Source organism: Symphalangus syndactylus, chromosome 10, assembly GCF_028878055.3.
Source record: "Symphalangus syndactylus isolate Jambi chromosome 10, NHGRI_mSymSyn1-v2.1_pri, whole genome shotgun sequence".
NCBI classification, from domain to species: domain Eukaryota; kingdom Metazoa; phylum Chordata; class Mammalia; order Primates; family Hylobatidae; genus Symphalangus; species Symphalangus syndactylus.
This window is the reverse complement of record NC_072432.2, coordinates 107,656,696-107,678,909: the sequence shown is the minus strand read 5'-3', so window position 1 is coordinate 107,678,909 and position 22,214 is coordinate 107,656,696. Positions and strand designations below refer to the sequence as shown.

Genomic DNA, 22,214 nt, shown 5'->3' with positions numbered 1-22,214 from the left:
TAACAGTAGTACCAATTTCTTTGAATGTCTGAAATAATTCAGCTGTAAATCCATCTGGTACTGGACTTTTTTTTTGTTGACAATTTTTTCGTTCCTGTTTCAGTCTCGCTGCTTGTTATTGGTCTGTTCAGAGTTTCTGTTTCTTCCTGATTTAATCTAGGCGGGTTGTATATTTCCAGGAAATTAACCATCTCCTCTAGATTTTCTAGTTTGTGCATGTACAGGTGTTCATAGTAGCCTTGAATGATCTTTTCTATTTCTGTGATATCAGTTGTAATATCTCCCGTTTAACTTCTAATTGAGCTTATTTGGATCTTGTCTCTTCTTGGTTAATGTTGCTAATGGTCTATTGATTTTGTTTATTTTTTTTAAAAGAACTAGCTTTTTGTTTCATTTATTTTTTGTAATTTTTTGTTTCAATTTCATTTAGTTCTGCTCTGATCTTTGTTACTTATTTTCTTCTGCTGGGCTTAGGTTTGGTTTGTACTTGTTCTCTAGTTCCTTGAGGTGTGACCTTAGATTGTCTGTGCTCTTTCAGACTTTTTGATGTAGGCATTTAATGCTATGACCTTTCCTCTTAGCACTGCTTTTGCTGTGTCTCAGAGGTTTTGATAAGTTGTGTCACTGTTACTCCTCAGTTCATAGAATTTTAAAATTTCCATTTTGGTTTCATTATTGACTTGAAGTCATCATTCAAGAGAAGATTATTTAATTTCTATGTATTTATGTAGTTTTGAGGGTTCCTCTTGGAGTTAATTTCCAGTTTTATTCCACTGTGGTCAGAGAGGATACTTCATATAATTTCAGTTTTCATAAATTTATTGAGTCTTGTTTAGTGGCGTATCATATGGTCTGTCTTGGAGAATGTTCCATCTGCTGGTGAAAAGAATGTATATTCTGCAATTGTTGGGTAGAATGTTCTGTAAATATCTGTTAAGTCTGTTTGTGGTAGGGTATAGTCTTAAGTCCACTGTTTCTTTCTTGACTTTCTGTCTTGGTGACCTGTCTAGTGTTGTCAGTGGATTATTGAAGTTCCCTCACTATTATTGTGTTGCCATCTGTCTTATTTCTTAGGCATAGTAGTAATTGTTTTATAAATTTGGGAGCTCCAGTGTTAGGTGCATATGTATTTAGGGTTGTGACATTTTCCTGTTGTACTAGTCCTTTTATCATTATATAATATCCCTCTTTGTCTTTCTATTTTTTTTTTTTTTTGGAGATGGAGTCTCGCTCTGTCACCCAGGCTGGAGTGCAGTGGTGTGACCTCGACACACTGCAACCTCTGCCTTCTGGGTTCAAGCAATTCTCCTGCCTCAGCCTCCTGAGTAGCTGGGATTACAGGCACACACCACCATGCCTGGCTAATTTTTTGTATTTTTAGTAGAGACGAGTTTTCACCATGCTGGTCTCGAACTCCTGACCTCATGATCCACCTGCGTCGGCCTTCCAAAGTGCTGGGGTTACAGGCGTGAGCCACCACACCTGGACTTCTTTGTCCTTTTTTAACTGTTGTTGCTTTGAAGTCTAGTTTGTCTGATATAAGAATAACTACTTCTAGGCTGGACGTGGTGGCTCACGCCTGTAATCCCAGCACTTTGGGAGGCATAGGTGGGTGGATTGCTTGAGGTCAGGAGTTCAAGACTAGCCTTGCCAACATGGTGAAACCATGTCTCTACTAAAATACAAAAATTAGCCAGATGTGGTGGTGGGTGCCTGTAATCCCAGCTACTTGGGAGGCTGAGGTGGGAGAATAGCTGAAGCCAGGAGGCAAAGGTTGCAGGGAGTCTAGATTGCACACTGTTGTCTAACCTGGGTGATGAAGTGAGACTCTGTCTCAAAAAAAAAAAAACAAAAAAAAACAAAGGATAACTACATTTGCTTGCTTTTGGTTTCCATTTTCATGGAATATCTTTTTCTATCCCTTTATCTTATGTGAGTCCTTCTGTGTTAGGTGAGTCTCTTGATGACAGCAGATCCTTGGTTCGTGGATTTTTATCCATGCATCCATTCTGTATCTTTTAAGTGGAGTATTTAGGCCATTTATATTCAACGTTAGTATTTAGATGTGACGTACTGTTGTTTTCATCATGCTAGTTGTTGCCTTAATCCCTTAGTTTTTTTTTTTTTGTTTGTTTGTTTTTCATTGCATCATTGTTATATAGGCCCTGTGAGATATATGCTTTAAGGAGGTTCCATTTTGGTGTATTTTGAGGTTTTGTTTCAAGATTTAGAACTTGTGGTGCTGGTTTGGTAGTGGCAAATTCTGCCAGCATTTGTTTGTCTGATAAAGACTTTATCTCTCCTTCATTTATGAAGCTTAGTTTTGCTGGATACAAAATTCTTGGCTGATAATTATTTTGTTAAAGGAGGCTAAATATAGGACCCCAGTCCCTTCTAGCTTGTAGGGTTTCTGCTGAAAGATACGCTGTTAATCTGATAGGTTTTTCTTTTTGGGTTACCTGATACTTTTGCCCCACAGTTCTTAAGATTCTTTCCTTCATCTTGACTTTAGGTAATGGTGACTGTGTGCCTAGGCCATCTTTTTGTGATGGATTTCCCAGGTATTTTTGAGCTTCTTGAGATTTGGATGTCTAGATCTCCAGCAAGACTGGGGAAGTTTTCCTTGATTATTTCCTGAAATATGTTTTCCAAACTTTTAGATTTCTTTTCTTCCTCAGGAACACCAATTATTTTTAGCTTTGGATGTTTAACATAGACCCAACCTTTGCGGATACTTTATTTTTTTTAAAGTAATTTTTCTTTATCTTGATGGATTGGGTTAATCCGAAAGCCTTGCCTTCTGTCTCTGAAGTTCTTTCTTCTGCTTATTCAATTCTATTGCTGAGACTTCCCAGTGCGTTTGGCATTTCTCTGAGTGTGTCCTTGATTTCTAGAAATTGTGGTTGTTTTTTATTTATGCTATATATTTCACTGAAGAATTTTCCTTTTATATCCTGTATCATGTTTTTGATTTCTTTAAGTTGGACTTCAGCTTTCTCTGGTGCCTCCTTTGATTAGCTTAATAATTGACTTTCTAAATTCTTTTTCTGGCAATTCAGAGATTTCGTCTTTGTTCAGATCCATTGCTGGTGAGCTGGTATGATCTTTTGGTGGTGTTAAAGAACCTTGTTTTGTCGTATTACCAGAATTGTTTTTCTGGTTCCTTCTCATTTGGGTAGACTATGTCAGAGGGAAGATCTGGGATTCAAGGGCTGCTTTTCAGATTCTTTTGTCCCATGGGGTTCTCCCTTGATGTGGTGTTCTCCCCTTTCCCCTAGGAATGGGGCTTCCTGAGAGCCAAACTGTAGTGATTGTTTTTGCTCTTCTGGGTCTAGCCACCCAGTCGAGTTACCAGGTGCCAGGCTAGTACTGGTGAGTGTCTGTAGAGAGTCCTGTGATGTGATCCATTTTCAGGTCTTGCAGCTGTGGATACCAGGACCTGCTCTGGTGGAGGTAGCTGGGGAGTGAAGTAGACTCTGTGAGGGTCCTTGGTTGTGTTTTTGTTTAGTGTGCTGGTTTTGTGTTGGTTGTCCTCCAGCTGGGAGTTGGCGCATCAAGAGCATATCAGCTGTGGTGCTATAGGGAGGATGCACATTTGCCCTAGAGACACTTGGTCAAATATTCAGGTTTCTCAGGCAGTGAGCAGGCCCATAGAGCTCCCAAGAGATTATGACCTTTGTCTTTGGCTACCAGGATGGCTAGAGAAAGACTACCAGGCGGGGGCAGGAATAGGGGTGTCTCAGCCTCTCCTTGGGTGAGCTTGCTGCAGCTGCTGTTGCGGGGGGGTGAGGGTATGGTTCCTAGTCCAATGGAGTTATATTCCCAGGGGGATTGTGACTGCCTCTGCTGAGTCATACAGGTCACCAGGGAAGTGGGGGAAAGCTGACAGTCACAGACCTTACCTTGCTTCCATGCAACCCGCGGTCTTAAAGGCTGGTCTCACTCCCATCATGCCTCCCCAACATCACTGAGTCTTTTTCCAGGCAGCCGGTTACCAGGGCGGATACTTTGCCCCAGACCACAAGCCTGCCCCTTGAGAAAGCAAGCAGACTCATAGTTTTTAGGCCTCCCAGAGAACCTGCAGTAGTGATCCAATTTCTTCAAAGGGTCTGTGGATTCTCTTGGCTTTCCTGGTATGTTCCTTTGGTAGTTCTTGTATTGTAGCAAAGTTCATGATGTGAGTCTCCACATGTTGCTCTGTCCGTCAGAGTGGGAGATACAAGCTAGTCCTGCCTCCTATCCACCGTCTTAATTTGAGCATCTAGATACAGTTTCAAATAATGTGTATCTACCTACAAAGTTCAGGCATGGAATGAGGCAAATAAACACAAAAACAAACACAAAAACCAGATAGCAAAACCACTCCAATGAGGAGATAAAGATTTTCAAAAAGTACTTGGACTGGAAAGCCTAGGTGATACTAAAACATTAAATAAAATAGTATATCCAAGACCCGGTATGTGTTAATATATGGGATAACCAGATCGTTTTAACTGCTCTGGCTAATCCTCATTTCTGTAGATATGTGGACAAAACTAACACTGCTGTATAGTAATAACTACCAATATACTGCTTTGTCCTTTAAAATGTGTCTGCCATACTAGGCTCAAACTATTAAACCAAGTTTTTCTACTAAGGCTAGGAATGTCACATGTATGCAGGGATGAGAACCTTATCACACACACTCACACTCACATACCAGGTCTCTCAGCCCTTGGGCGTCACCCTCCAACTCCATGTGTATTTTATGCATGTGATCTTTATGTGTGTTCTTTCACTGTTTTCCTATCATGTGAAACACATTAAACATCTCAACAGATTTGCACCTGGTTTTGGTTGCCCAGTAGTATTCTTGTGTGCAATGAAACCAGTGAACAAGTACACATAGTAGGAATTATACCATCTTGGTAGAAAACAGATATATAAACACAGATGTACAGATTTCACTGGAAATCTCAAGGACCCACCTCTTCAGTCTGTAGCAGAAGTCTACTTGCCACGTCAGATCCTTTTACCCTTCACCTCTATTCTTGGACCCCAAAGCAGGGCCAGTGCTTTTAGTTTTGTATCTGTTGTCCTCAAAATAAATATGGAAAGTTCATAAACACTGTATAAGTACTATGTGAATCTGGTTGAAAACAGGTAAAACAACAAACCTACATATACTAACTGGTAGTTAAATTTATTTTACAAGAAAACTATCTTTAAGATTTTTTTTTTAACTTTTTTTTGTTTTTTTTGGAGACAGAGTCTCGCTCTGTCGCCGAGGCTGGAGTGCAGTGGCGCGATCTTGGCTCACTGCAAGCTCTGCCTCCCAGGTTCATGCCATTCTCCTGCCTCAGCTTCCTGAGTAGCTGCGACTACCGGCGCCCGCCACCATGCCTGGCTAATTTTTTGTATTTTTTAGTAGAGACGGGGTTTCACTGTGTTAGCCAGGATGGTCTCGATCTCCTGACTTTGTGAACCACCCGCTTCAGCCTCCCAAAGTGCTGGGATTACAGGCGTGAACCACCATGCCCGGCCTTTTTAACTTTTTAAAATAGAGAAAACAGTATATTCCTTGGGGAAAGATGAGGGGTTGAGAAAACCAGCTCTGGGTAAAAATTATTGTGACTGCACCTGGAGTTGATTAGGCCTGCCTAGGAGAGAAACAGGCAACTGCTACACAACCACAGGGGACAGCCACCATCTGAGTCTCAGCAGACCAGTTCACACGCCATGCAAAGTTGCTGTATACTCAAGTTGTAAAAATCATCTAGCTTATCATGAAACAAGCTGCATTCATCGTCAGAGACTGTCAGGTCATCATCTCCAACTGCAGATAGAGCTTAAGCAGCATCTCACCTAGCTCAAAGATGACAGACTCTTGTTCACTGTTGTCAAAGGGGTTGCTGTTCTGTTTCCTCAGTGAGCTCCCAGAGTTGGTTCCTTCCTTGGGCCCTGGATCTGTTTATGTTCCCATTTTCTGTTTCTGGCTCCTTTGTACCACCATCAGGGTAGGCAGACTTGGAACAATTCTCTTCAAATGGGCAGCTTCCATGTTCTTCATTAAAATAGCTACACATGCTTTATTGCTCTTCATCTCCTTGTATTCCTGAAATGAGTTTCTGCTACCTTCTACTCCATGCAGTACTCATGTATTCCAGGAATGACAAAGTTAAATATGGCCTGGCATTCTGGCATGGACTTTACCATCTTGCTTTTCTGTTGCTTAGTACTCCTCCACTAGTGAACACACTTGAGGTGTAGGTGTGGTTGCAGCTGGAGAGCATCTCAAAGCAGCCCTTTATGTATTTAGAGTATCATGCCCCTTTAGTGTTTTATTGTTTATTATATGAAATAATACCATTTCCTACTGTGGAGATTTACAGCTACTTTGAGCCCATGGAATGCCCCCGAAGGGTTTTATGTAAAGTGTGTTCAAATGTAGACCCTCTTTATGTACCAACTACCAAAGGATTAGTTGAGAAACATTTTATGAGTAAGGCTGTCATATTGTATACTGGATACTAGAGTTAGCAATTTCCAATATATTATTGATAGAAAAGTAAACATTAATAGGAAATTATCATGAACTGACTTTACTCGCCTTGTTTAGTCTGTATTGACCTTGTTGGAAGAAGAGTATTAATAATTGTCATTTGAGCTCTTACTAGTGGTAAGTCAAATGCTGTGTTAGTGTATTTAATCCTCAAACATCTCTGTTTAGCAATATTATCCCCAGGTTATATATGAAGAAGCTGAGGTTTGGGGATCTTAGAAATAAGAGATTTTATTGATCTGTTTGTCACTGCAGGCAGTGTAAATATATTTGATTCTTCTTAATTTTGCTTTATGATCTCACAAGATAAAATAACTATGTCATCTATTTCAATTCTCATTGTCTTAAGATTTAAATCATTTTGGGGGGAGTCTTCTCCAATGTTTTACTTAGGAATGGTTCAATGAAGTCTTTCCCCTGTCCTAGTTTGTTTTATAGATTTGAAGTAAGAGCATTTCAGTGGCTCTAAAACATGTGTGTGGCTTTTGTAAAATTCCTAATCTTTCCTCTAAGTTTTTACATTTCTTAATTATGTAAAAATATTATGCTATACAATAATTTCAGTAATTTGCAGTAAAGAAAGGTGATCTGTCTCTAGTTTCCTCATGTTTATTGACCAATATCTCCTCATTAAAAGTTGAAAAATACTACTGCTCTTTGTTTTAAAGTATTTAAACATCCAACAGTACTTTTTACATAAATAAGATTAGAAAACATGAATTTGATTGTTTCAGAAACTCAGTCATACTGAGAGAAGACTTTTTTTCCTCAGCAATTTACCATTTTTTGGAGTAAATGCAAAAAGCCTTTATGCGTGCAGGCCTCTGTAATGACACTCTAATGTAGTAGAATCTTCTTTGATTTCATTTGCTTAAAGATACTGCTTTAAAAGTTTTAGGGAAATATTTTATCCTAAAAACGTTAATTATCCAGGGTTGAAAATATCTTACCTGAAAGCTTAAAAACTTGTATCTTGGCAGTAAGATGATAATTTTAGTTTCAGTATTATTTTAATCGAGTGGATATGTGGCAATTCAAGTGTTTTCGTCTCTTAAGTTTCAATAGTGGGCAGCTTTTGTCTCCCTTCTGTTTTCACTCAAAGCTTTTTGTCTGTAAAGAATCTCAGCTTAGGACTCAAAACAAGTCTGTATTGAGGATTTATTTCTAGAATTGTGTTAAACAGTTTTCTGTAGATATAGATAATTATGAAGCTGCATCAAGTAGGTACCTTGATTACTACTATCTCGTGACTAACTCTGCTTGTTCACAGCCTTCCCCACCCTTCCCCCCAGCTCCCCTTCACTAACCTGTGCATCCTTTGCTTGTCTGGTCTCTTTTACTTCTTGTTTTTCTCCTAGTTTGTGAATAGCTCTTAAAGTCTGACTTGTCATGGTGCGTTGAAAGAGTAGCCAGTTGTCTTTTCTGAGTAGATCAGCTATGAGCTGACTAAGAGGAGTAGTTAAAATGGAGAAAGCTTAGCTGTACTTTGTCTTTCATGTTAAACATAATGAGTTTAGAGGATTATGATTATTTGTAATCATCAGGATCTGCTAGACAGGACATTTGTTTTACTTTTTACTCTTATGTTGGTGGAGAAATAACATGCTTTTCATTCAATGTGAAAATTTTGTGTTCTAGCTGGGCACCGATGGCTTAGTTTTTAAAATGTAATTTCTTGAGAAGTAGCATGTGGTTAGTACCTGCACATTGTGCACATGTACCCTAAAACCCTAAAGTATAATAAAAAAAAAAAAGGAAAAAAAAAATTGTCTTTCCTATTAGGACTAGATACATAATTAGTCTGAAATATTTTTCTAACTGGAAAATTAGTTGCTGTGAACTTTTGGATTTTTATTATTCTAGACTGCATTACACTTGTTTGCTATATTCAAATACTTTTTCTTTGGTTTTACTTCCTAGGTTGCACGTTTTCAAAAAATACCTAATGGTGAAAATGAGACAATGATTCCTGTATTGACATCAAAAAAAGCAAGTGAATTACCAGTCAGTGAAGTTGCAAGCATTCTCCAAGTAAGTGGTTAGTGGGGAGAAAGGGACTAGATGGTGTAAAGTCAGTCACTTAGACTCTATAAAACAGTGCTGTCTAATTTAATTTTCTTCAGTGATAGAAATATTCTGCTCTGTGCCATTCAGCATAGTAGCCACAAGTTGAACAGGACTGTTGGGCTTGACATGGGGTTAAACTTGACAGAATTAAACATGACTATATGACTTGAAATGTGGCTAGTGTGATGGAGAAACTGACTTTAATTTAATTTAAATTTATTTAAATAGCTACAGGTGGCTTAGTGGTTACCTGATTGGACAGTGTAGCTCTAGAACATAATAGCTTTCCTAGGAACTATATTAGTGCTGTGTAAGGATTGGTTGGATTAGGAAAATAATTAACGTAAATAGTGGTAGGAGTTTATCTTTTTTTGATAAGGGTTTTCTAAGGTAAAGTAAAAACTAAGTACAAATTTAGAACTGAAAATAATCTGTAAATTCTTATGTAGGCTCTTCCTGGTTTTCAAAAGTAGTATCTATGGAAACATGAAAAAGATAATATTTTTTATTTTTCCTTCAACAGTCACATATCTTAGTGATAGCATTAAAAACATGGGTATCCTTTTTTAGGTTTTTTTTTTGTTGTTGTTGTTATTGTATTTATACTCTACTTTAAAACCACTTATTTGTAATGTGTTTGTTTTGAAAGGCTCCATTATTGGACTCTGTTATAATAACCTTTTGGTCAGGGCAACTATTTTGGAAGTACAGATAATTTTATTCTTTAATAGAATACTAAATCATGAGAGAGAATAACTGAAGGACGTAGGTAGTGTTTATAGAACATAAACTGTTCCAAGAAGAAGTTCATCTTAACTTCATTGCTTTTGAGTAATTTAGGAAGCACAAAATTTCAGCATGAAATAATTACACAGTCCAAGAGTATAAATTAATACCAACCTCAGGGTTTTGATAGGCCCAGAGAACAAGGAAGGCATTTATGGCCCATTGAACGTTCTTTGGGAGAAACTAATTTTAGAAAACAGCTAAACAACAATGAAAAGGAAAAAGCTAATTAAAATGTACTGTTATGCTTTCTGTAAGTCTTGTGGCTGATTGTGTTGTTTATTTTTCTCCCTAAATTTTGTTTGTTTGGTAAACTCTGCCTTTTTGTTTACATATTTTTTAAAAATTAATTTTGTTGAGATATAATTCACATAAAATACAATGTACTTTTTTAAAGTGTACAATTTGCATTTTGACAAATGTAATCACCACCACCATTAAGATAGAACATTTTTATCACTCCAGAAAGCTCCCCCATGTCCCTTTGTAATTAATCCCTCCCTCTCTATGTGTCATTTCTGGCCCCAGGCAACCACTGATAGATTGCTCTCATAATAGACTAGTTTTGACTGTTGTAGTTTCTATAAATGTGATCATACATTATATTATGTGCTTTTTTGTGTTTTTCTTTGCTGTGCTAACATTTTCAATAACTGTCATGTATGAACTCTAACAGGCTGACATTCAGAATGGTCTAAACAAATGTGAAGTTAGTCACAGGCGAGCCTTTCATGGCTGGAATGAGTTTGATATTAGTGAAGATGAGCCACTGTGGAAGAAGTATATTTCTCAGGTGAGGTACTTTTAATTCCTCTTCTACTGTGTAATTTATTAATACATGGACTTCTGTTATGTAGTTGCTTACTTTTGTGATACTGTTTATGGAGAAAGGAAATAATTTTTAGATGTTTTTTACCTAAAATTTTTCATTTGTTGGGGCTTACTGTTAGGTTGGAATTCCTGTATTTTTAGTATGTAAATCTTAAAGACAACATTTTCCATATGGATATATTACACAAAGATAATACTGTTGACAGTAGTGTCCTTTGCTAATATCAAACCTACACTATTTAAATGATAGGAATGGCAATATTTTTTAAGGTAATCATGGCCAGCTCAGAAAACTAGTAAAAAGTAAGTTAGGTAAGTTAAACTCAGGCTGCCTGGGTACAAATTACACCTTCATTTCTTATCAGTTGTATCATCTTTATTATCCTCTGAGCCTTATCTATAAAATGGTGATGATAACCTTACGGGAGATAGTTAGCTCTCAGTAGATGATAGTTATTTATATTTTTTCATCCTAAATTTTAGGGAAGACTTATTCTAGGCTGTTTTTACCTTGATAACGATTGTGTTAATGTAAAAAGTTACAGGTTACTATGATTAGTTTTGAAGTAATTAGGTTGGTTTGCTAAACAAATATTTTTTGCTGAAAATTTCTTTTTAGTAAATGTCTGTGCCTTTTAACCTGCAGTCTTTCTAAAAATATCTATGTTTAACTTTTCTAAAGTGCCTTTTCTGCTAATGAGCTTAAATTTGCCAGGCTTAATTTTTCGAAAGAGTTTGTCTAAAGTAGCAACACTGGAATTTTAAAGGTTGGATGAACCTTGTGTGTATCTGTCTTATTTTTATGGAATATTATTTATATGTATCTTTGTATTTTCATACTTACCACATTCCCACATTACCAAAGACTTCAGAAAGCATTGACATAGTTTACTCTGGATTTATAAATTGTAATGATTTGACTTATCCCTAGGCAGTATGATTTAATGTTTTACTTTCTAGATCCTGTTATCAAAGCTAGAGCACCTGCCCCTTGGGATTCCTGTGAGAATTAAATAGTGCCTGTAATGTAGTTAAGCACAACCAAACAAATAACAGTAAATAGTAATCGTAATCATAAAGCACTGGATGATTCTTTACTCCTCAGCAGCCTGCCATCCATCAAGTGGTGTGCTTAGTAATGTGGCACAGCTTTTTCAGGGGAAAATAAAAAAGATCATGGGGCTTGCCCTCAAAGTGTGATGTTAATAGCTAACATTTTAAAGAACGTTTTTTGGTTTACATGGCGCTTTAATGTACATTCTTAGTTAATCCTTATAACGATTCTTTGGTATAAGGTTCTGTTTTACCAGATGAAGAATCTGGAGCTTAAAAAGATTAAGGTGACACACAGTTGCCAGCAGCTGGATTCAAACCTAGGTACTCTGACTCAGTCAGGTTTGTGGTTGGTCAGCCCTGAACCATATTGCAGTTGCAGTGTTATTTTGTTAGGGCAGTTTAACTTACTATTTTTTTAAAATCCTCATTAGAGTCACTTGGGGAGTGCTTAAAAAATGCTAAAGGCTGGGCCTTATGCCTAAAGATTTTGATTTAATTAATTTGGTGTGAATCTGGGCGTTGGTATTGTTAAAAGTTTCTTATAGGATTCCGACGTGAAGCAGGATTGGGACTCTTTCCAGGGAGTGGAACCATTAAGGGGCTTTGGAGGTGGTGGCATGTAACCTCAGAGCTATGGTATCTAAGGGCTGGGGCTGTCTGGTGGGATGGGTTCTTTTTAGCCTAGTTACTTTACAACTTTGACAGTGATGTAACACTTTAGCAGAGGAAGAGATTCTGACATCAGAGTTTCAAGGAATAGAATGTCCAACTGGAAGAATTTGGGGTTGACTCTGGTGTGAGGTCATTTAAATGCTCTCTGATCAGGTTGATGCTATAATCCTGTTTCTTTGATATGATTTGCTCTGGTAGATAGAATCCAGGAAAGCTAGCCTTGAGGAAAATCTTCAGTTTCTTTTGTGGAGAGGAGGGAATTTTTCTGTGATATGTGAGTCAACCATAGAATTGTAATCTACACCAATGTACTTGAGAAATGTTTGAATCTCAGTGTTCTATTCAGTATTTCGCCTAAATTTTTAACTAAAAATCATCTTCTCCTGCTTTTTCTAGCCTCAGTAGAAATTCAGAACAGCTATATTTCTTAAATTAATATACCAAAAATTGCTGTATACTATAAGGAATAGGTTAATTCTTAAAGTATTGCTATTTAATTTTCTTTTTTTTTCTGAAAAGGAACTGTTACAAAGCTTTTAAATGTAGTTAAGTATAAACACTTTTTTTGTTAATTGAAGATTTACATAAAATAAACCGAGTATAGACTTTTGTAATTTTCCAGTCATGCTCTTATGTTTTTTTTTTTTTTAAAGCCTTTGCTGAGAGAACTGTCATGTACAAAACTGTGTTGAATTGCTGTTTGTTTTTACTTTCAGTTTAAAAATCCCCTTATTATGCTGCTTCTGGCTTCTGCAGTCATCAGTGTTTTAATGCATCAGTTTGATGATGCCGTCAGTATCACTGTGGTAAGAAAAAAATTACATATTTTTAATCTGTTGAGTAAGTATAAATTGGGATTGGTTTTTATTTTGGAAAATAAATTGAGAAATGCTCTCAGATTTTTTTCAGTGTCTAAATTCTGCTTTTATTTTGTTCTTTTTGTTGAGATAGTTTCTTGTTCTGTTGCCCAGGCTAGAGTGCAGTGGTATAGTCATGACTCACTACAGCCCCAAACTCCTGGGCTCGAGCTATTTTCTGCCTCAGCATCCTGAGTAGTTGGGACTACAGGTGTATGCTAACACCCCCAGCAATTTCAATTTTTTTTTGTAAAGACAGGGTCTTGTTATGTTGCCCAGGCTGATCTTAAACTCCTGGCTTCAAGCGATCCTCCCACCTTGACCTCCCCAAAATGTCAAAATTACAGGTGTGAGCCACTGCGCCTGGCTCAAATTCTGCTTTTATTATAGTTACAGTAATTTTGAGTAGTGTTCAAAAGTCTGTGATTAGCACACGTGAAAATTCTTTAGCAATCTGATAATTTTCACAGATATGAAATTTTGTAATTATCTGATTAAATTTTAAATTTCCTTCACTTTGCAGTTGAGAATATATTTTGACTAGTTGTGAACTAAAGCCTGACATGTGAAATTAAAAATATTCCTTATAGTGCATGCTGTATTTACAGCATATATTTACTATATATGATTTTATTCTTTCCAGCTAGGTTATTCTAGCTTTTATTGAACTGTTTTCTCATCTTTTTCCTTCTTGCTCCGTTTCATTGTTGTATAAAAAATTCGTAGCAAGTAAAAGCACTTACATTATGCTTAAGAACACTGTAGATATTATTGTAGAGTTGCAGCTCTTGAACTGTTGCTTGCAGTATCTCAGGAATCCCTGAGACCTGTTCAAGGGATATGTGAGGTCACAACCATTTTAATAATACTAAAACATTATTTATCTTTTAATTATAGACTTTTGGCATTAATGGCACAAAAGCAATGGCGGGTGAAACTGTTAGAGCCTTAGCACATTTCAAAGTAATGGCACCCAACTTTGTTAATAGTCATTGTTTTCTTTCATGTTTCTTAAGAATGTTCTTGATAAAGCAGTAAAAATTAATTTTATTAAATCTTGACCCTTGAGTACATACCTTCATAATAATTTGTGTAATGAAATGGGAAGTATGCATGAAACTCTTTCGTACATTGAAATACAATGGTTGTCTCAAGGAAGGGTGATGATTGTGAGGCAAACTAGCCTTGTACTTGAGAGACTGACTCATAGACAAACTATGGGTGTTAGGACTTGGGTAACCAGCAGATTCTTATTTTTGAAAGTGAGTTAAATGAGCGAATCAGACCAAGGAAAGGCAACTGGCAGAATTTGTTGCTAATGATAAAATTCAGGTTTTCAAGCAATAATTAGGGTTTTGGAAAATTTGTATGCACTCTTATGGGCTGGATAGCATCCCAGTATTTAAGACTTTATTCCAATTAGATCAGTAGTGATTTCAACAAATGTGTGTTTTTTAAAAAAAATTGTTACAAAATGTGGTAACCTTGGGGAAGATTTGGGGAATCTTGGGGAAGATTTGAATAACCAAGTGAACCAATATTTCCCAGAAGACCAATGCGTGACGTTACAAAATCTGAAATGTTAAAAGATCCATTCAAATGCAAGATAGGTCAATGGATTTTGATATAATAGATTATGAAAGGTTCATTGATACAGTTTTATATTCTACATTGCAGATTACCTTTAAGTAACTAGTACTTGAGTTTTGGTGTAGCAGCTAAGAAGAATATCCACAATCATCTGAAAAAACCCTTAAAATACTCTTCCCTAGGCTGGGCACGGAGGCTCACACCTGTAATCCCAGCACATTGGGAGGCCGAGGTGGGCGGATCACAAGGTCAGGAGATTGAGACCATCCTGGCTAACATGGTGAAACCCTGTCTCTACTAAAAATACAAAAAAAAATTAGCTGGGCATGGTGGTGGGCACCTGTAGTCCCAGCTACTCGGGAGGCTGAGGCAGGAGAATGGCGTGAACCCCGGAGGCGGAGCTTGCAGTGAGCTGAGATTGCGCCCCTATACTCCAGCCTGGGCAATAGAGCAAGACTCCGTCTCAAAAAAAAAAAAAAAAAAAAAAATACTCCTCCCTAAAAAAAGTAAAAAAGAAAAAATGCTCCTCCCTCTTCCACCGTATCTGTATGGGGCTGGATTTTCTTCATACACTTTAGCCAGAACAATATGTTATAGTAAATGGAATACTAGCTTTCTAGAAAGTCATATATTAAAATATAAAAATTGAAAACTGCTATTTTTCTCAGAATTTTTTTGGAAAATTTATTTTTTATAAAGTTATTTGTGTTAACATGTAATGAGGTTTAAATTTTTTTGATGAGTTAATAAGTAGAAATTAAAACTGACTAGTTGAAAAATTTAATATGGTAAATATCAGTATATATAACCCACTTAACCAAAAGCTGGTCCTCAATTTGTGAGAGCATAAAAGGGCCCTGAGATCAAAAAGTTAGAGAAGCTGCCCTGGTAATGGCAAGCCACTGTAAACTGTTAGCTTCTTCCCCCACAGGCCTTAAGGTAAAGTTGTGATTTCTTTTCCAGCTGATCTTAGTGTTTAAAATCTGTTATTGTGGGACTGCGGATAGTTAGAAAAATAAAATACGGTTAACAGTTACTTATCAAGTTAATGTCTGATTTAAAAGCCTGTTTCTTTTGTTTAGGCAATACTTATCGTTGTTACAGTTGCCTTTGTTCAGGTAAGTACTCTGCTTTGCCAACATGAAAATGGTATGTTAATTGCTTAAAAATCAAGGTGTCTTGTGGTAAAACCTACCATTATTGGGGGGTTGTAATGCCCATCAGAACAACTTATTCTTTGTTTTTCAAATAATTTCAGATACAGACAACTCTTCAGGGAAGCTTGTGGTGGGACTAAGGAACTGCTTTGATTTAGGTTGTGAGATGAAGAAAATCTAGTTTTTTATTTGATGATGTTAAGGATAACTAAAGCAGATGGAAACAAAAAGCATAGTAATAGAAATAAAATCCAGCAGTAAGCTTTTTTATTTTTTCAATTAAAAAATTGGACCAGAGTTTATAGTTTCATAACACTGTTATGTTTTAATGCCTACTAAAGTCTAGATGAAACAAAAAAGTATAGAATTAAAAGGTCGATCTATGATGTACCATTTGAAGAAAATTCCACAGGTTTCTGTGTCTGATTCCCTTAGCCAAATGCTACACTTGTTTGCTGAATTTATCACCTAACCTTATTTTATTTGAGTCTGTTTTGAGGAATTAAAATGGTTCTATTCATTGTTGGCATGACCTCCTCTTCCCTCCCTTTAAAACAATTTCTCATTCCTCCACAAAAGGGGTGTTGTGATCTGGATCAAAGTAATTGAAACAGTAAATAAAACATATGTAAAGTAGCCCATTTTAAAAATTACTGTGAATAATGTGGAGATACTGTCAAGATTTCTATTAATAAGTGCAGACAAAAATGTAGGCTTAGTTTTATGTTTATTTAAATATCTGAAACTTCTGTAGATTTTAGAACAGTGTTTCACAATATCAGCGTATTTCCTTTTTAGCTAAAACATGGTTAACAAGAATAGAATTATTCTAGCTTAGAGAGAAATGTAATATTGTTGTATAAGCCTGAAGTTCATGCTGTTTTGAATCTGAAGCCTATACTTTGAGTAACTATGGTTGTTCTTACATCTACGATTTATTACGTGAGTATTTCTTGTCACTATCCCAGCCTCTTAAGGTAATCTCTAACCTAGTTGTTATTAGTTCTGTAGTAACCCAGTGTAGAATGCCAGTTGGAATCAGATCATTTGCAGCAGGTTTGTGAGCTCCATTAGTAGACTATCAGGGTTCCGCTTTTAGGGGAATCTTCTTGCTTGGACAAATGTTGCCCATGGTCAGGTGGAGCTGGTTAGTCTAGCATAGGTCATTTCAGGCTAAGCATTATTCAAGGCAGCTATTCATTCAGTGAAGTGAGTGGTATGACTCACTGGACCACTAACTGGACCTTCTTGCATCTTTAAGAATGTGTCAGGGCCGGGCGCGGTGGCTCACATCTGTAGTCCCAGCACTTTGGGAGGCCGAGGCGGGCGGATCACAAGGTCAGGAGATCGAGACCATCCTGGCTAACGCAGTGAAACCCCGTCTCTACTAAAAAAATACAAAAAATTAGCCGGGCGTGGTGGCGGGAGCCTGTAGTCCCAGCTACGCGGGAGGCTGAGGCAGGAGAATGGCGTGAACCTGGGAGGCGGAGCTTGCAGCGAGCCGAGATTGCGCCACTGCATTCCAGCCTGGGCAACAGAGCGAGACTCTGTCTCAAAAAAAAGAATGTGTCAGATATATGGAGTGCCCTACTTCAGAAGGATTCCTGGAAATAGTATCACTATGTATGGAAGACCTTAGTACCTTGTTCTCTTTGATCACTAGAAAGCCCATGCTTTCAAAAAACACCACAAAATTGTGATTTTAACATAAGTCAGTATGAAATTTTACACAAGATAGTGTTGTTATACACATTGAATGCTATGGCTGAGACTATTGAATATGTTTATGATAGGTACATTTGATGGAAATCTCACAAAAGGATGAAAACTTTATAAAAAGCCTAGTTTCAAATTGCTAGGTCTGATTCTTACACACATGTGACCCATCACCAAATATGCCTGTGAAACCAACAAAATAGTCTATAAACACGTAAAAATCCTCTCCAAAAAGATCCTATTTACTGTCAGTTGAACTTATCATAATGCTTTAATCAAAAAGCTCTTTATCAAAAATGTATAAAAAATTCTTAATACTTTATCATTATTTGTTATTTGTGCTATATTACCTGTGTCTTAAGAGGGTTTTTTATATTCCTTTTTATATTTATGTCCTGCCTTTTTTCCGTGTGTCTTTGTAATCCCCATTCCCCACACCACTGTACTTCTTCTCAGCCATAAAAATAGCTAATTGTTTTATATAGTCATAATGATGTCACCTTACAATAAATTTGAAAAATGACTTTTAGGCATTTATTAGGTTTTAGGTGGGATGTTTAATGATCATTTTGATATAGAGGTATCTTTATAATTGTAGGGAGTAGAGGCTAAGAAACCAGAAGAGATAGGTAAAGATTGGGCAGAATCTATGTCATTTATTACTGGGATCTAGGATTGATGGGTATTTTCTAGCATATTACAGAATTTTTGGGTAAACTTCCAAATTCCTTAATATCCTTCATGTGTTTGGGGTGTTGTCTTATGATTTTTACATTTGTAGATTTTCCTTATATTTGTCACTCTAAGATTAAGTAGAGACTGTGTTCTAAGTTATTCTTACATAGCCTTGTGTTTTCTGTTTGAAGTTTGTAATGGGTAGGACATTTTGACTGGTACTAGCACTGCAGTCATTTCAAAACACTCCCAACCCTTCTACCTCCACTATTTGCCTCTCCCTCTTTTGACCTTAGATTAGAAGATTCTTTTGCTTACTACAGACATGAGGCAAAAATAGCAGTGATGTGTGATGCAAGACTGCTCATGGAAATGTGGAATAAATAGTATTGTGAGTTGAAGGATGTTTCTGACCAATCCTCAGCTATTTGTTATCTGGATGGAAGAAGGCTGGAAATCACATTGTTAGAACTCCTGAGAACTTTCCCTTTTGGATACACAGGTTGATGGGAACTGGGTCTGTCAGTATAGAGCCAGCCACATCTTACTCCTTGTTTATCCCATGTTTGTTCTAATGGTTTACTTTGTAAACCATTGCTATTAGCATGGGCTTAAATTCCTAAAGCAAATGTTGTTTACAGTTAATTATCTTTGACTTCTGTGGTCATTAGACACTTAATATAAGATTATCTAAATTTTAAGGCTCAATGACTTAAAACTTTAAATGACTCAAATTTTGTACTCTTTGGACATACTAGTCAGTTTTCATTTTTATTCTAAATAACCTTACGTTTGTACATTGAATATTAAAATGTAAAACTGGGAATATTTAATTATCAAAATTGATCTCTACAATTTAACATTTTAAAATAAGGGACAAGCTTTTCTGGGTAAGAATATAAGCATAAGTAAAGGAAAAGATGAGAATTGGGGGAAATTTTAAAATAATGATTGAGATTAATAAGTCTAAATGGAATATATTCATGGGAACAAAATTAAATTCTACTTTTTTTTGTTTGAATAGGAATATCGTTCAGAAAAATCTCTTGAAGAATTGAGTAAACTTGTGCCACCAGAATGCCATTGGTATGATCCTTTTTTTGGTATGGATTTCTGCCCCTTTAAAAATAGAAGTTGAATGTGACTAGTACCGTATATATTGTTATCCCCACTTTGTCTGAACATAAGGAAGACACTATTAATCTGACATTGAAAACTTTAAAATCCGAGGATCTAGAGACATGGATGTATTTAACAGTTTTTTTTTTTTTTTTTTAGACAGAGTCTGGCTCTGTCACCCAGGCTGGAGTGCAGTGGCACAATCTCGGCTCACTGCAAGCTCCGTCTGCCGGGTTCACGCCATTCTCCTGCCTCAGCCTCATGAGTAGCTGGGACTACAGGCGCCCGCTACCACGCTCAGATTATCTTTTGTATTTTTAGTAGAGATGGGTTTCACCATGTTAGCCAGGATGATCTCGATCTCCTGACCTCGTGATCTGCCCACCTTGGCCTCCCAAAGTGTTGGGATTACAGGCGTGAGCCGCCGTGCCCGGCTGTATTTAACAGATTGTGTGTGTGTGTGTGTGTGCACGCGTGTCCGCGCACAAGTATGTGCTAAGCACTGTTCTGGGTATAGTGATTCACAATCAAACAGACCCAGGTGATTCAAAAGGTTGCTTCAATTTGCACATTTTACATTTGAACAAATAATTTGTTTTTCAAGTGATTTTCTGTCATCTTGGCATCTTAATTGTTTAGAAACAGTATTTTTCTTGGTTCTTACATTTGCCTTTTCCTCAGACAAGCCTACTGGAAATAATTTTTTAAGATAAGTTGCATGAATTTTTTTTTTTTTAACCATGGTTGTTTCTATTTCATGTTACAGTGTGCGTGAAGGAAAATTGGAGCATACACTCGCCCGAGACTTGGTTCCAGGTGATACAGTTTGCCTTTCTGTTGGGGACAGAGTTCCTGCTGACTTACGCTTGTTTGAGGTAAGTTTGGGGATCTGATTGTAATAAGTGAAAATACGTGGATGTAGATTAAAGGATAAACATTACTAGTTTTAAGGAATTAACACATAGTTGATTTGAACCATTTGGTATTCTACTTTAAAATGTGACATATATAAACTTTTTTTTTTTTTCACTAAAGTATGTCTGTCTCCACTGTAACATCTTTTGAGGTGTCTGTTTAGTGAATCAGCAGATCTTTATAGAAACCTGCATGTTAGGGACTGTGGGAGATACCAAGGTGATATGATAGAATACTTGTGAGTAGGGAACATACTATGTGTACACAAATTACTCACCATAAAATAGAACTCAGTAATTGAGTAAGAGAAGTTCAAAGAATAGGATATAGACATTTAAAGAAGGGAGAGGTTCCACCTGATTTGAATGAGATCAGAATATGCCTCAGACCACATGGCTTTGGCAGTGATAATTGAAGAGTAGTACTGGACAAAGATGGGGAAGACAATGAAGCAACACCATTCAGATCACTATGAACATTCCAGTGTATGAAACTCTGTTGGGACATGGTAAGGATAGAAAACGTGTGATGGAATCAGATTTAAGAGGCCTTGGATACTAGGCTTAACTTCAGATTTTTTTTGGTTAGGAGTTACCTTTTGAGGCTCCTGTGTAGTTGCTAAATAATGTTATCCTTAACCTGGCTACAGTGTGTAGAATAGATTGAAGAATTGGAAAATGGAGATAGGCACCTAGTTTAACAGGCTTTCAGAACCCCTTAGTATGCAGTTCTTATCCACCATTGGAATTAAGCTGTTAACACCTACAGAGCGGTCAGTCTTTAAATACTATGGCCAAAAGTATGAGTGTTCTCATAGATGCTGTAGAAGGCCTGAAAAACCTTTCAGACTATAATAAGAACAAACTTCGCTTAATCTTTAAGCAGAGGCCTTTTTTTCCAGATATTTGAAATTTATCCTTAGAAAGCTAGTGGATTGCTTTAATTGGGTGACTAGGAATAATTGATAATATTGCAAGTGTTACTAATTTTACTTCATTATCTTTTTTCTCCTTTTTGAGGTCTTTTTCATGTTAATTCTTTTCTACTCTTCTTTCCTTCAGTTCCTAATATTTTGCCGATGACAATACCTTGAATTATTCTTCCTCAGAGATTAAGTAGTCTTGTCACTTGGCATAAGTTATCTTCCCCCTCCCCCAGAAAAACCCTAATTTAAATTCATGGAGTTTATGCCATTCTTTATTCTGGACTGCTTCTCTTCCAGTTGAGAAACAGAACTTCTCATTGGGATAGTTAGAAGATGGTGTTTCTCATTTGCATGGTTCAAGAAGTATAATGATAGAAACTTCAAAACACCATTAGGGCTTGCTAAACTATTTTAGGGTTTTCATTTAACTAAGGGTTAATTGACTTGACAGTTAATTATTTCAAAGTTCACATGTAAACAGGAAAGAAAACCTGTCAGTATGGATTAGTATGTATTTTATCTACTCAGCAAATATATATTGAAGACATTGTGAATTTTTTATTTTATTTTTATTTGTTTTTGAGATGGAGTCTCACTCTGTTGCCCAGGCTGGAGTGCAGTGGTGCGATCTCAGCTCACTGCAGTCTCCATCTCCTGGATTCAAGCAATTCTCCTGCCTCAGGCTCCCAAGTAGCTGAGATTACAGGTGCCTGCCACCACGCCTGGCTAATTTTTTAGTATTTTTAGTGGAGACGGGGTTTTGCCATGTTGGCCAGGCTGGTTTTGAACTCCTGACCTCAGGTGATCCACCTGCCTCAGCCTCCCAAAGTGCTGGGATTACAGTCATGAGCCACTGCTCCCGGCCGACATTGTGAATTTAATAAGAATTATAAGCATATGTCTTGTGGAGTGATTTATTAGTTATTATTGTTTTCCCCCTACTTGTTAACTTTGCAAGCACTTCATCAGCACATTTTATTCTGCAGTACTGTAGTTAGGTTGATTTTGTTCTAGTTAATCCACTTTTACATATATAGTTGAACATTTTTTAATCTCTCTACTTTAATTCTGCCCTGTTTGTTTTGCCTGTTACTTGGTACCCCAAACAGACTTTTGCAACTACTTTGACTGCAGATTGAAATAACTTTCCTGAAAGAGTTGAGGGTCTTTTATCCTGCATCTAAATTTGAATGTATTGACTTAAGATATAGGCTGATAAAGTCAGTTTCTCTTCTGGACACAGAAGCTGCTAGTTTTTTGAAATTAAACTGGCTTATTGGAGTTTTGTTGGCTCAGTTTGGCTGTGG

General features: G+C 36.9%; 1 protein-coding gene across 8 annotated transcripts in view; it reads left to right on the top strand.

Moving 5' to 3' along the window:
• The window catches only part of ATP2C1 (ATPase secretory pathway Ca2+ transporting 1), a 158,257-nt gene that overhangs the window by 63,641 nt on the left and 72,402 nt on the right, over positions 1-22,214 (top strand). For 7 of the 8 annotated variants that reach the window (XM_055295433.2, XM_055295432.2, XM_055295438.2 and 4 more), the window contains 6 exons: positions 8,462-8,572; positions 10,071-10,187; positions 12,670-12,759; positions 15,483-15,518; positions 18,973-19,034; positions 19,834-19,942. In XM_055295433.2, the coding sequence (XP_055151408.1) occupies positions 8,462-8,572; positions 10,071-10,187; positions 12,670-12,759; positions 15,483-15,518; positions 18,973-19,034; positions 19,834-19,942 (525 nt within the window). The remainder of the gene's footprint in view (positions 1-8,461; positions 8,573-10,070; positions 10,188-12,669; positions 12,760-15,482; positions 15,519-18,972; positions 19,035-19,833; positions 19,943-22,214) is intronic. The other variant, XM_055295436.2, reaches the window with a different exon arrangement.